This window comes from Sapajus apella, unplaced genomic scaffold, assembly GCF_009761245.1.
Source record: "Sapajus apella isolate SASKATOON/1434 unplaced genomic scaffold, GSC_monkey_1.0 scaffold211, whole genome shotgun sequence".
NCBI lineage: Eukaryota > Metazoa > Chordata > Mammalia > Primates > Cebidae > Sapajus > Sapajus apella.
This window is the reverse complement of record NW_022437151.1, coordinates 776891-789928: the sequence shown is the minus strand read 5'-3', so window position 1 is coordinate 789928 and position 13038 is coordinate 776891. Positions and strand designations below refer to the sequence as shown.

At 50.2% G+C, this 13038-nt stretch overlaps 1 protein-coding gene and 2 long non-coding RNA genes across 6 annotated transcripts in view; 1 reads left to right on the top strand and 2 right to left on the bottom strand.

Annotated features, from left to right (window-relative positions):
- Window positions 1-8628, top strand: part of LOC116544283 (RUN and FYVE domain-containing protein 1) — a 46789-nt gene extending 38161 nt beyond the window's left edge. For 3 of the 4 annotated variants that reach the window (XM_032270467.1, XM_032270469.1, XM_032270470.1), the window contains 4 exons: window positions 558-652; window positions 5153-5201; window positions 6837-6914; window positions 8006-8628. In XM_032270467.1, coding sequence (XP_032126358.1) covers window positions 558-652; window positions 5153-5201; window positions 6837-6914; window positions 8006-8149 — 366 coding nt within the window. In that variant the 3' untranslated portion in view covers window positions 8150-8628. The remainder of the gene's footprint in view (window positions 1-557; window positions 653-5152; window positions 5202-6836; window positions 6915-8005) is intronic. The other variant, XM_032270468.1, reaches the window with a different exon arrangement.
- Window positions 4602-13020, bottom strand: LOC116544287. The gene is made up of 2 exons (XR_004265872.1): window positions 12580-13020; window positions 4602-6704 (listed from the first exon to the last, which is right to left on the bottom strand). It is a non-coding gene; the product is annotated as an uncharacterized LOC116544287 (long non-coding RNA).
- On the bottom strand, window positions 8408-9037 carry LOC116544288. The gene is made up of 2 exons (XR_004265873.1): window positions 8833-9037; window positions 8408-8797 (listed from the first exon to the last, which is right to left on the bottom strand). It is a non-coding gene; the product is annotated as an uncharacterized LOC116544288 (long non-coding RNA).
- Window positions 13021-13038: the final 18 nt, after the last annotated feature.

Here is a 13038-nt window from a genome sequence, read left to right as displayed (position 1 = left end):
TCTTGAACACCTGACCTCAGGTGATCTACCCACCTCAGAGTCCCACAGTGCTGATATTATAGCCGTTCAAACCACCGCGCCCTGCCGAGGGTAACTTTTTTTTTGGAGTCTACGCTGTTGCCCAGGCTAGAGTGCAGTGGCATGATCTTGGCTCACTGCAACCTCTGCCTCCTGGGTTCAAGCAATTTTCCTGCCTCAGCCTCCTGAGTAGCTGGGGTAACTGACATGTGCTACCCCACCCAGCTAATTTTTTTGTATTTTTAGTAGAAATGGGGTTTCACCATGTTGTTGGCCAGGCTGGTCTTGAACTCCTGACCTCAAGTGATCCACCTGCCTCAGCCTCCCAAAGTGCTGGGATGATAGGCGTGAGCCACCACATTCAGCTACTCAGGAGGCTGAAGCAGGAGAATTGCTTGAACCCAGGAGGCGGAGATTGCAGTGAGCCGAGATTGCACCACTGCACTACGGCTTGGGCAACAATGCAAGACTCCGTCAAAAAAAAAAAACAACCTTGTAATCCTCTGTCCAGCAGCATCTGGTTGGTTTGTTCATTTTAGGAGTTGCAGGAGCTTCAGGACGAGAAGGCAGAGCTGCAGAAGATCTGTGAGGAGCAGGAACAAGCCCTCCAGGAAATGGGCCTGCACCTCAGCCAGTAAGAACCCCACTCCCCTCATCTGCCACTGCAGGCACACCAGGCCACCCACCACATCCCTCAGGCCCCAAACCTACCTCCTTTTGGCAAAAGGAGGGTGGGCTGTTTAGGAGCCCTATCCACCGTTCACCGATGAGCTTTCAGCAAGCTAAGCCTCAGAGGGACCCAGCACTGATTTCTGCTAACCACATGGGGATGTTAGTGAGCTCTTAGTTAATTCATTGAGCACATTCATTCCTAGTGACCAGGACACTCCTGTTCCTTAGCTTCATATCCAGGGCCTTAGGGAACAGATAGGCAATGAGAGCGTTGCTTGATCGGCCTACAGTCAGGCCAGAGGGTGCATGGCTTGTTTGAAAATGGAAGCCTGGCATGGTGGTGGTTCACTCACCGGCCTTGCACAGCATAGCACAGCCCCCTTCCTTTCTGGGAACTGGCCATTGCATCTGCCAGAGTCTGTCTGTCTGCTGCCAGTGCTGGTAGTTCTGCTCCCCTCTGACTTAACAGCTCTCCTCCCTGATGTCCCAGTCTGGACACATTGCTGGGGATACCTGGGCTTTGGGGTAGATCACACTGCAGATGGTAGAACTTGTCCATTTGTGTGATGGTTGCATTTTCAACAGAATGGGTGGCTTTTTCTCCTCGAGTCAGGACTCATGGTTGCAAGTAACAGAAATCCAACTCAAAGTGGCTTAAGCAAAAGAAGCCATCAGGAATCAGTCTCTGTCTCCTACCTCTGCTGTCCCTGTCTACCTCACAGGTGGGTCTGGATCGTGCAGGGGCAAAACAGCACCCAGCAGGGCCATCTATCAGAGGAACAAAGTCTCTCTTTCTGCATAGCTCCCAAGATGACCTGAGGTTGACTTTCTGCTCCCCCAGTACCTGTGTCTGACATAAGCACCGTGACCAAGGAGATGGCCTCACGACCTCAGCACAGCCTGGGCTCAGGTCCAGCACTGCATACATGTGACCAGAAAAGGTCCACACATGGAGACCAAAATGAGAATCAACTTGAAACATACGAGTGTATAGACATGTGCAGCCTTAGAATTTTTCTCACAGTTTAGAAATTCGGAGAGTCTAGTACTATTAAGAAAATGGGCTGGGCACAGTTGCTCACACCTGTAATCCCAGCACTTTGGGAGGCCAAGGTGGGCGGATCACAAGGTCAGTGGTTCCAAGACCAGCTGGCCAACATGGTGAAAACCCCATCTCTACTAAAAATACAAAAATTAGCTGGGTGTGGTGGCACGCACCTGTAATCCTAGCTACTCGGGAGGCTGAGGCAGAGGTTGCAGTGAGCCGAGATCGAGCCACTGCACTCCAGCCTAAGCAACACAGCGAGACTCTGTCTCAAAAAAAAAATAAGAAAGAAAATAGGCCGGGCACAGTGGCTCACGCCTATAATCCCAGCACTTTGGGAGGCTGAGGCAGACAGATCACCTGAGATCAGGAGTTCAAGACCAGTGTGGCCAACGTGGTGAAACCCTGTCTTTACTAAAATTACAAAAATTAGCCAGGTGTGGTGGCGGGCGCCTGTAATCCCAGCTACTCGGGAGGCTGAGACGTGAGTATGGCTTGAACCTGGGAGACAGGTTGCAGTGAGTCAAGATTGTGCCACTGCATTCCAGCCTGGGTGACAAAAGCGAGATTACTTCTCAGAAAAAAAAAATAGCTGGGTAAGGAATCTGATATCTCTGGTGGGAATGTGGTCTGCCCACTCCCAGATATAGGTGTTGCCCACTCGCCATCACTCCTACACCCCCTACCTTTCTAGACCAGCTCATGGCCGCTGCCCCCTCCCCTCCCACCCTCTACCCTGCCCGCTGCCCACTTGACTGAGTGCCCTGTGCAGCAGCTCTCTTCTGGCCTGTCAACTTGCCATGCTGTGGCCCCTGCCCTCCCCAACCCCCAAGGAACTCCTTGAGCAGAGCAAGGCCCAGTGTATATCCCAATCCTCAGAGTGTAGGCCAGCTCTGAGCACATCCCAAGAGCACTCACCAGAAGCAGACATGGAACACAGGCTGGCGTGGAGCTGGCTTCTAGAGGTTGCAGCCAGTGTTTTCCTCTTTACATTAGATGGACAGCAAGGCAGCGTCAACAGGTCCACTCCTAGTGGACCACAGACCTCGAAACTGTGGATGGTCTCTAATCTTTAAAATACATCATTGCCCTTTGTGTCTGCCTGGTGCCACGAGCTCACCTAGTTTCCAAATCCCAGTGTGAGCTGCCTGGCCACTGTTCCCTCACAGCAAGTGCTGTGGGTGTCACATCGTCAGGTGTATGCAAACCTAGAAAGGACTGCCTGAGGAGTTGCTTTTGTGCTCTCCCCTTTTCCCTTCTTCTTCTTCCAAGCCTATATCAGTTGACAGAGATGGCAAAGCCTCTTCGCAAACCCCTACATTAGCTACAGGAAAATTTTCCATTTTCATTATCTTGGGAACATCTGGATTCTTCCTAAATTGTGTTACCCGGAGTTCTTGTATGTTCAGTTTGCCATCTTGACATAGCTTCCCAAGGTCTGACCATCTGGGCAGACTCTTCTGATCCTGTCCATCTGCTGGCCTGTTTCCTGTTTCTGCAGCCAGACCAGGAAGGGAAGGAGCTGCCTCTCAGTCATTAGTAAAAGCCACAGGGTTTTTTCTAAATGCCTTAATGCTGTTTCCTAATCCCTCCCTTAGAAGTCTAGCCTGTGTTTCCCAGAGAACTGGCATTTTGTCACTTAGTCTACTCTGATAATAGTTCAGACTAATCTCAGTTTTGTTTGTTTTTTGAGGCAGAATCTTGCTCTGTTGCCCAGGCTGGAGTGCAGTGGCACAATCTTGGCTCACTGCAACCTCTGCCTCCCAGGTTCAAGTGATCTGCCTGCCTCAGCCCCTCTATTAGCTAGGATTACAGGCATGTGCCACACTGCCTGGCTTATTTTTATATTTTTAGTAGAGACAGGATTTCACCATGTTGGCCAGGCTGGTCTCAAACTCCTGACCTCAGGTGATCCACCCTCCTCAGCCTCCCAAAGTGCTGGGATTACAGGTGTGAGCCACTGCACCCGGCCAGTCTCCCGTTTTTAAGAAAGACTTAGGCCAGGCTGGGCGCATTGGCTCACACCTGTAATCCCAGCACTTTGGGAGGTCGAGGCGGGTGGATCTACTAAAAATACAAAAATGTGGCAGGTGGCTGTAATCCCAGCAACTCAGGAGGCTGAGGCAGAGAATTGCACGAACCCAGGAAATGGAGGTTCCAGTGAGCCGAAATCCTGCATTGAGCCTGGGTGAAAGAGAGACACTCCTTTGCAAAAACAAAAACAAAAAACTAAAAGAAAGGGCCGGGCACGGTGGCTCACCCCTGTAATCCCAGCACTTTGGGAGGCTGAGGCAGGCGGATCATGAGGTCAAGAGTTTGAGACCAGCCTGACCAACATGGTGAAATCCCTTCTCTACTGAGAATCCAAAAATTAGCTGGGCGTGATGGCGCATGCCAGTAGTCCCAGCTACTCAGGAGGCTGAGGCAGGAGAATCGCTTGAACCCAGGAGGTAGAGGTTGCAGTGAGCTGAAATTGCGCCACTGCATCCCAGCCTGGGTGACAGAGCAAGATTCTCTCTCAGGGAAAAAAAAAAAGTACAAGAAAATTACCTGGGATGACAGGTGGTGGGCACCTGTCATCCCAGCTTCTTGGGAAGCTGAGGCAGGATAATTGCTTGAACCCAGGAAGCGGAGGTTTGCAGTGAGCTGAGATCACGCCACTGCACTCCAGCCTGGGCAACTCAGCAAGCTGGGCATGATGGCTCGTACCTTTAGTCCCAGCTACTTGGAAGGCTGAAGTGGGAGGATCGCTTGAACCCAGGAGGCCAAGACTACAGTGACCTGTGATTGCACCACTGCATTCCAGCATGGGCAATAGAGCAAGATCCTGTCTCCAAAAAAACCAGAATTAGACTGTTTCCCCAAATTGCACAAACTGCTCATTTTATTTGCCTTAGTTCTGCCAATTTAGACCATGTTCAGCCCTCTTACAGAAAAAAGGAATTGTTGTTCTGATGCTAACAAGAATGGAGCAAGAACAAATGGCTGTGCCCTCTGAGCCTGCCCCTTCCAGGCAGCAGGCAGCAGAATGGAGGCCAGGGAGAAGCCTGCAGACTCAGGTTCCTGCTGTGGAGAGCAGTAGAGACTAGTGCAGAACAGGGCCAGGCCTTGGACTTCTGGCCTTAGGCGAACCTCTTGCCTCAGCCTCCCTCAAAATCTTTCACCCGCTGCAGGCTAAGCAGTATGTTTTTGTGCCAGTTGCAGCCCCCAGCCTCGGCCTCGGCCCTCAGTAGACATGGAGGCCAGTGTGATGAGGCAACTCTGGGATTGTACAAAGGCAGAAGGCATTTTAGAACATCTCATATTCTGGGTCTCCTCACAAGTCCGTTATCCTCATGGAGCTAGTCATGAGTACTGGCTGTGTTAGGGATTCAGGGCCTCGCTCTCTCGGCTATGATATGGCCTTTTTTCCCTTAGGTCCAAGCTGAAGATGGAAGACATAAAAGAAGTGAACCAGGCACTGAAGGTACTGGCTTGCTAAGAACCACCTCACTGTCAGCTTGCACTGATTGCCTATGTGCTTGTACATTTAAGCATCCCAACAGTCAGGTGAGAGTGTGTGGTTGAGGCAGTGGTGGTGATGACATATTTATAGAGAAGCCAAACGCTGCTCAGAAATGTGTCCCTCAGCTGAGAGGACAATGATGACTGGTGGCAGGGCCAAAGCTGAACCTAGGTCTTCTGACTGCAGTTCTTCCGCCATGAGCTGTGCTTTGACAATAAGCCTAATGGGTATTCCTAAAGGGAAGCAGGTGGCAGGGAGGAGAGACCCTCTCTCGCAGTTGTCTTTAAACAGTGGAAACCAGGCCCTTCTGTTGAAGTCAGAGGCCAGAGGTCAGCAAGCCCCACTGCAGTGCCCTGTGCCATTGCTAGGAACCACTCAAGCCAAACCCTGAGCTGGGCCAGGTTTCCACACCATTTTGAGGAGGGCGGAATGACACATTCCACTGAAGAGCAGGAGCTTGCAGGTGGCCCAGTGCGCGTGCAGGTGCCAGGCTGACCTGTAGGGCAGAGAGCTTGGGAGAGGAGGCAGACATTTGGGGGCAGAGCAGCCTGGCTTTCAGAATGGCCTTGCCTGTAGGAGCATCTGTCCTTTCGCCTCAGCTGTGCCTGGCAGCAGTGCAAAAGCAGTCCTTTTCCACATGGCACTCTTCCACCTGGTGCACAGCAGGGACCCTAATATCTCTGGGCGTCTAACAGCAGCCTGAACTTCTAGGTAACATCAGTTTCACAGCATCAGAGGGCGGATAAGAATCATAAAACAGGATTCTAGAGCTCCCAAAGCTCTTTGACATGAGGATGAACATCCTGGGTACACACTGGCAGCCTCGGGTGTGCGACTCTAGTTCAGTCATGAGGATCTGTTTGTCAGCAAGAAAATCACTTCCAGCAGATGCAAACAGGCCAGAAAAAGTACCTCATGCTCCTGGAGCACCCCTGTCCCTAAGGCTGAATAAATCATAGGTGCTGCTTCTCCCTGATAAAGCCCGCCTAAGAGCCACCTTTCAAAGCCTCAGCCGCCTCCCCTGTGGAATAGAATCCATCTGCTTCCCAGGGCTGTTCGGGGATAGGGCTTTGGCCCGTATGGAGAAGGGCTTCCTCAGGCCCATGGGACATGGTGCCTGCTGTCCATTGCCTTCTGTCTCTCCACAGGGATCAGCGTCACCAAGTGTCCTAATCTTACTCAGATTTGGCCCTTCTCCCACACCTGCCAGTCCAGCTAGTCACTTCGGGCAGTGTCTCAGGCAGGGTCTGGGGTTGCAGGCACCAGAAGCTCACTCTACTTACTTCAATCAAAGGGAACTGATTGAAAGTGGGGGTGCACCTGAGTGAGTGGATGCTGGAGACTGCCTTGAGGCCCCGGGGCAGCTTGCAGAGCCCAGGAGGCGGAGCACAGAGCTAGGACACGGGACTCCAGCTTCAGCCCAACCAGGGAAGGGCCCTTCATGACAGTCCTGTGAGACCACATCTGATGGTGAAGAAACAGTGCCTCATTAGGAAACGAGTGCTATGAGGGACAATGGATGCAGCCAGAACACAGCTACTCACTCACCAGGGGCTTAGACAGAAAGTGGATTCTAGAATGTCCTTTTCTCTTCAGGGCCATGCCTGGCTGAAAGATGACGAAGCGACACACTGTAGGCAGTGTGAGAAGGAGTTCTCCATTTCCCGGAGGAAGGTATGTAGGATTCCACCCACCCTCCCAGTGCCCCGAGTCATTCATTGCCTGCTGGGATTCCCCTTTCTCTGGTTCCAGAAGCCTGCATCAGACCAGGCTCACTGCCCCATGACTGTGCTCACTGGTTGGCAGATGGGCAGCCCCACCTGTCCTGCTTGCCCATGCAGATGGCTTTCTATCCTGGCACCCTTTTTCTAGGAGGCCCTGGCCAGTCATAGGCCCCTGATCCCCAGCACATCCATTCAGTGACTGACAGTGATTTGGTGGGAGATGGGGCTCCTTGAGTGCAGAGCTGCTCTAGAGGAGTGTCACTGAAAATTCTCTGTAGGCGGCAGGACCAAAATCTGGCCAACTGAGGCAAAAACAGTATCTATGGGGAATCTGCAGGGCAGCAGGTCACCAAAAATTGACTGGTGATCTAGGCAGGGTGCTTGCCCCTGCCTTTTAGGTTCTGGCAACAAGATCAGTCACCCTTGGGTCCAGGGTTAACAGTCTCGCCAAGACCAGCTGGGCAGGGGAAGAGTTGGGTTTAAGCAAAACTGAGAGCTAAAGGAAACACTTCCAGTGCCACCCCCCTTTCCTGCCACATCCATGTTTTGTCTGGTCCCATTAACGGCCTAGCTCTGTGGAAAAGAGGAAGCCACAGCTCCCCGTTTCAGGCAGTGCCTCGTAGTAAGCTCAGAGCTACGAACCACATCCTGAGGCTGCCTTTGAGATCACATGTGCTGCTCCTATGGAGCCACAGGAGCAGAGGCTGCACAGGTGCTCATCTCAGTGTCTTATTAGGCACCCAGGAAACCTGTTTAGAAAGCCAAAGACCCACTCCCACCACCTTGGAATGCAGCAATCAGAGAATGAACCAGACTCTTACTGTAACATGGACTAGCAGCTCACTGGCTTAGTGATGAAGTACAGCAAAAGTCAATTTTTTGTCTTAAAAAGATCCCTATTTGCACACATCCCCTCACCACTCCATAGAAACATGAGAATCCATTCCAAACAAATGATGCACTTCTGCGTTAGGAAGCAGGGAGGGTGTGCAGATGGCTTTTCCTTGGGTGTCCCGTGACTGCCTTTTTCCTGTTCTCTAGCACCACTGCCGGAACTGTGGCCACATTTTCTGCAACACCTGCTCCAGCAACGAGCTGGCCCTGCCCTCCTACCCCAAGCCAGTGCGGGTGTGTGACAGTTGCCACACCCTGCTCCTGCAGCGCTGCTCCTCCACAGCCTCCTGAGCGTCCATCCTTGGGAGCACAGCCTCAGATAGTGCCAAACTCTGTGGGTCTCCAGGAGCTTGGGAATTGTATGCATTCCCGAGAATCAAAGGAAAGAATCAAATTCTTGCCTGGCCACTCCAGAAGATAGCATGCCGGAACCAGCAGCTCTCACCTTTCTGTGATTTATACAGAATTAATTCCTCTGGATGGAAACTTCTATCTTACTTGGTTATATCATGGCTCTGGTTCAGATATAACTTCATGACTTTGCTACTATCACTTTTCAAAGAATTTAACCTATTTTGCAGTTCAGTTCTGCTAAGGAGTAATCAATTTTCCTCTCCCACTTCCCTTCTAAAAACCTGATTGGTGCACGGTGTTTGACACACATGGGGGGTCTTGGCAGTGTGCCTTCTCTGCTTCAGTCAAGAGATCTGCCATTTCATGCCCTTGAGAATACCTATCATTGGCCCTACAATAAAATCATTTATTTTTCACTCTGGTACATGCAGAAGCTTGTGTCAACTTCTATCACACCCTCACCTGCAGCCTTGGAGCAGCCCCTCACGCAGAGGTCCAAGCCCAGTGTGAGCAGGAGGCTGCTGGTGCTGTCCCAGAGCCTGCAGGACTGTGCCTGGTGAGCCCAAAGCAATTTGCAGTGTCAGCCTGCCAGCAACTGGCAGAGGAAGTGACCCCTAAACCTGCTGACAAAGTCCAAGAGTAGTTCACGTATGTAATTGGGAGAGTGTGATTGGTGACAGAGACACCTGTGGAAAAGCATTTGCCAGGCAGCCACTCTGTTTTTGAGACAGTCTCGCTCAGTCACCCAGGTTGGAGTGCAGTGGAGTGATTTCAGCCTCAGCCTCCGAGTAGCTGGGATTACAATTACAGGTGCCCACCACCATGCCCAGCTTTTTTTTTTTTGTATTTTTAGTAGAGATGGGGTTTCACTGTGTTGACCGGGCTGGTCTGGAACTGCTGACCTTGTGATCCGCCCACCTCACTCAGCCTCCCAAGTGCTGGGATTACAGGTGTGAGCCATTAACATAGTGCTAGAACTGGCTTCCAGTCCCTCCCTCAGAGCCCTAACCTCACAGGAGCCAATGGCCTAGAGCTGTTAGGGTAGAGAGAATTGCATTGTCAAATACAACCAACCAACAATCTTCCAGGCCTCATCCTTATCCACCTTCTACAGCTAGTGCTCGACTTACGTCCACGATTGGTTCCGACAGACCAGTCATAACACGATTTGGTCGTAAGTTGAGTAGGCTATATGCACTCGGAGATGGTAGTGCTGCCGGAAGCTGGTCCGCACTGTCGTGTGCCCAGCTGGGCAACGTTTGCGCTACCAGACGCGGAGCAGTCGTGGCTAGTGATTGTGGTCATAAAGTTGAATGGTTGTTAAGTTGCATAGGTCGTAAGTCGACCAATACCTGTATATATACATCTTGCTCACCACCCTACCTTCACTTCCCACAGGCTCTCTACCCTCACTAAATCCAGGCCTCAGGCTCTCAGCCCTTTTTTTTTTTTTTTTTTTAATTGAAGAGATTGGGTCTCACTATGTTGCCCAGGTTTGAGTGCAGTGGCTTTTCACAGGCACAATCCCACTACTGATCAGCACGGGAGTTTTGACCTGTTCCATTTCCGACCTGGGCCTGTTCACACCTCCTTAGGCAATCTGGTGATCCCCTGTATACGAGTACAAATGGCTGCTGTCCAGGTGGCAAGAAGCATGTTTGGGAAAGGGGAAATCCTGACTCTAAACAAGTCTCAATTTTCGCCGGGCGCGGTGGCTCAAGCCTGTAATCCCAGCACTTTGGGAGGCCGAGGCGGGTGGATCACGAGGTCAAGAGATCGAGACCATCCTGGTCAACACGGTGAAACCCCGTCTCTACTAAAACTACAAAAAATTAGCTGGGCATGGTGGCGCGTGCCTGTAATCCCAGCTACTCAGGAGGCTGAGGCAGGAGAATTGCCTGAACCCGGGAGGCGGAGGTTGCGGTGAGCGGAGATCGCGCCTTTGCACCCCAGCGGGGAAAAAAAGCGAAACCCCCCCCCCCAAAAAAAAAAAAAAAAAAATGTCTCAATTTTCTCCGCAGTACCTTTACTAGACCAGGGATTGGAGGTTCCAAAGTTTAGTAAGGGTGGTAACCTTTACCCAGCCTGAGAAATGAGGGATATTCTACGGCAGTGCTTCCCATGTCGACTGAATTAGGGGTGAGTGGTCAGGGTTTTGTTTAAAAAGCAGATTCTGGGCGGCCACAGTGGCTCATGCCTGTGATCTCAACACTTTTAGGGAGGCCAAGGTGGGTGGATCCCCTGAGATCAGGAGTTTGCGACAAGCCTGGCCAATGATGAAACCCTGTCTCTACTAAAAATACCAAAAAAATGAGCTGGGCCTGGCAGCAGGCACTTGTAATCCCAGCTACTCAGGAGGCTGAGGCAGGACAACTGCTTGAACCCAAGAGGCGGAGGTTGCAATGAGCCAAGATTGCACCATGCACTCCAGCCTGGGCAACGAGCAAAACTCCATCTCAAAAAAAATAAAATGCAGATTCCAGCTGACAGGGTCAGGAGGTTGAGTCACTGCAGACAAGCTATGGAGCACAAGATTCCGAAGAACCATGTTTCTAGACTCCTTTCTGAGATGAAGTTTCGCTCTTGTTGCCCACCCCTCCAGAGTAGCTGGGATTACAGGCATATGCCACCACACCCAGTTTATTTTGTATTTTTAGTAGAGACTGGGTTTCTCCATGTTGGTCAGGCTGGTCTCAAACTCCCAACCTCAGATAATCCACCCACCTCAGACTCCAAAATGCTGGAATTGGTATTACAGGTGTGAGACACCACATCCAGCTTTTTTTTTTGGACAGTTTCACTTGTCACCCAGACTAGAGTGCAGTGGCAAGATCTCAGCTCACTGCAACCTCCACCTCCCAGGTCCAAGCAATTCTCCTGCCTCAGTCTCCCAGTAGCTGAGATTATCAGTGTGCACCAAATCTCAGGTGATCCACCCACTTCAGCCTCCCAAAGTGTTGAGATTACAGGTGTCAGCCACTGTGCCTGGCCTAGACTCATTTCTTAAAAGCCATAGGGCTCTGGATTTAGCTTAACCTTACTGCAAGTTCCAACTTATTAGTCCCTTCTCTAACAGGGCAAGTTTTATCCCTAAATGTACCAGTTAACTAAAGGACCCAGATAAGGAACCTTCAAGCTTTCTCAACATTGGGCCTCAGTACCAAACTACATTAACCCAGTAAGATCTCAGGCACAGCACCAGGCTTAGAACACAGCTGAACAACTCTCAACACTGCCTACTCACTGAGAACTGCTGCTCTCTCTAGACATGCTTAGGACAAAACAATACATTCCAGACCTTTCCCTCCAGTGATTTCCAGTCCTATTAAGGCCCTCCCCATCCATGTCTCCTGCATGCGCTGCTTCTGTGGGCAGATGGTTAACAACCAGCACTAACCCCCACTCTGTCCACCCTACCTAGCCCTACCCCAAAAACAAACTCAAAAGCTTTTGTGTAAACCAAAGGAAAAGAGAAAACTTATCCACACTTTGCTTTAAAGGGCACAAGCCTGTTATGTGACAGCCTAGCTTGGACTCTACTTTCTAATTTCATTATCAGGGACTTGAATCTAAAGGGATGAAAGAGTAGTGGCAGTTCACAAACTGCAGTGCCCCTAAGCATTTACTGAAGGAACTCTGCAATCACACTTTTCAAGTTGCTTTAAAGCAACTTTAATACTTGCTAGCATAATGTTGGCACTCTGAACTACCACAACGGGGATACATTTGAAGGGTTCATTTAAACTAGTCATGTTTGCTCTCAATCACTACTATCATTCTACCTGAAAAGGTTTACATGCAATTTTGATCCCAAGTGGAACTGATTTTTAGAAATTAGCCAAAAATACAGTTTAAAACCTCGATTTGAAAACCATCTGTGAAGGCTGGGCATGATGGCTCATGCCTGTAATCCCAGCATTTTAGGAGGCCCCCTTAGGTCAGAGTTGGGAGACCAGCCTGGCGAAACCCCGTGTCTAAATTAAAAATACAAAAATTAGCCAAGTGTGTTGGCAGGCAGACACCTGTAACCCCAGCTACTTGAGAGGCTGAAACAATTGCTTAAGCCCAGGAGGTGGTGGTTGCAGTGAGCTAAGACTGCCACTGCAATCCAGTCTGAGATGATATTGAGACTACACCACAAATCTGTGAGCTAGCTCCTTCTAGAAGACACCCGCATATTCATCACACCTCCCTTGCCTCTGGCACTTCCCAGCCATGCACGAAGCCCTCCTAGACATGCAGGCCATGCAGTGAGGGCACAGGTGCCTCCCGTGCAAGTGCTTAACAAGTTATAGGCAGTTCAATCAGGTCCTGTGCAGCCAAATGACATACAGCCTCTTCCACAAGGGCCCCAAAGCTGAGTTTACCTTAAGTTGCACTGGAGGGAAGTCTGAAGACCTCTATACAACAGCCTCAGCTACCAAGCCTCTCTGCCACAGCCAGAAATGTAGCCCTAGTCCCCAGGTGGGCACAGAGCACCAAGACTCAGTCCACATGACACTGAAGCAAAGACAGTACAGTTTTTAAAAGGAGGATTTATTTGACAAGTTTCACTTAGCGCAATATACCTAAAAGGAAATCACAATACAATGAAAGATTTAAATCAAGGCCTCAGAATTTCATACAAACACCAAGACCAAAATCCTAAAGAACTGGTATTGCGTCTCAATTTTTTCCCATTAACTTAAAAAAAGCTTAAACTTACGTGCCTTACAGGTTATTAAATGAAACTAGAATTAACAAACATGCCAAAATGTTTCACTTTTAATTGTAGACACAGCTCCTATATTGAGTTTAAAAAAAAAAAAAAAAAAAAAAAAAAAAAA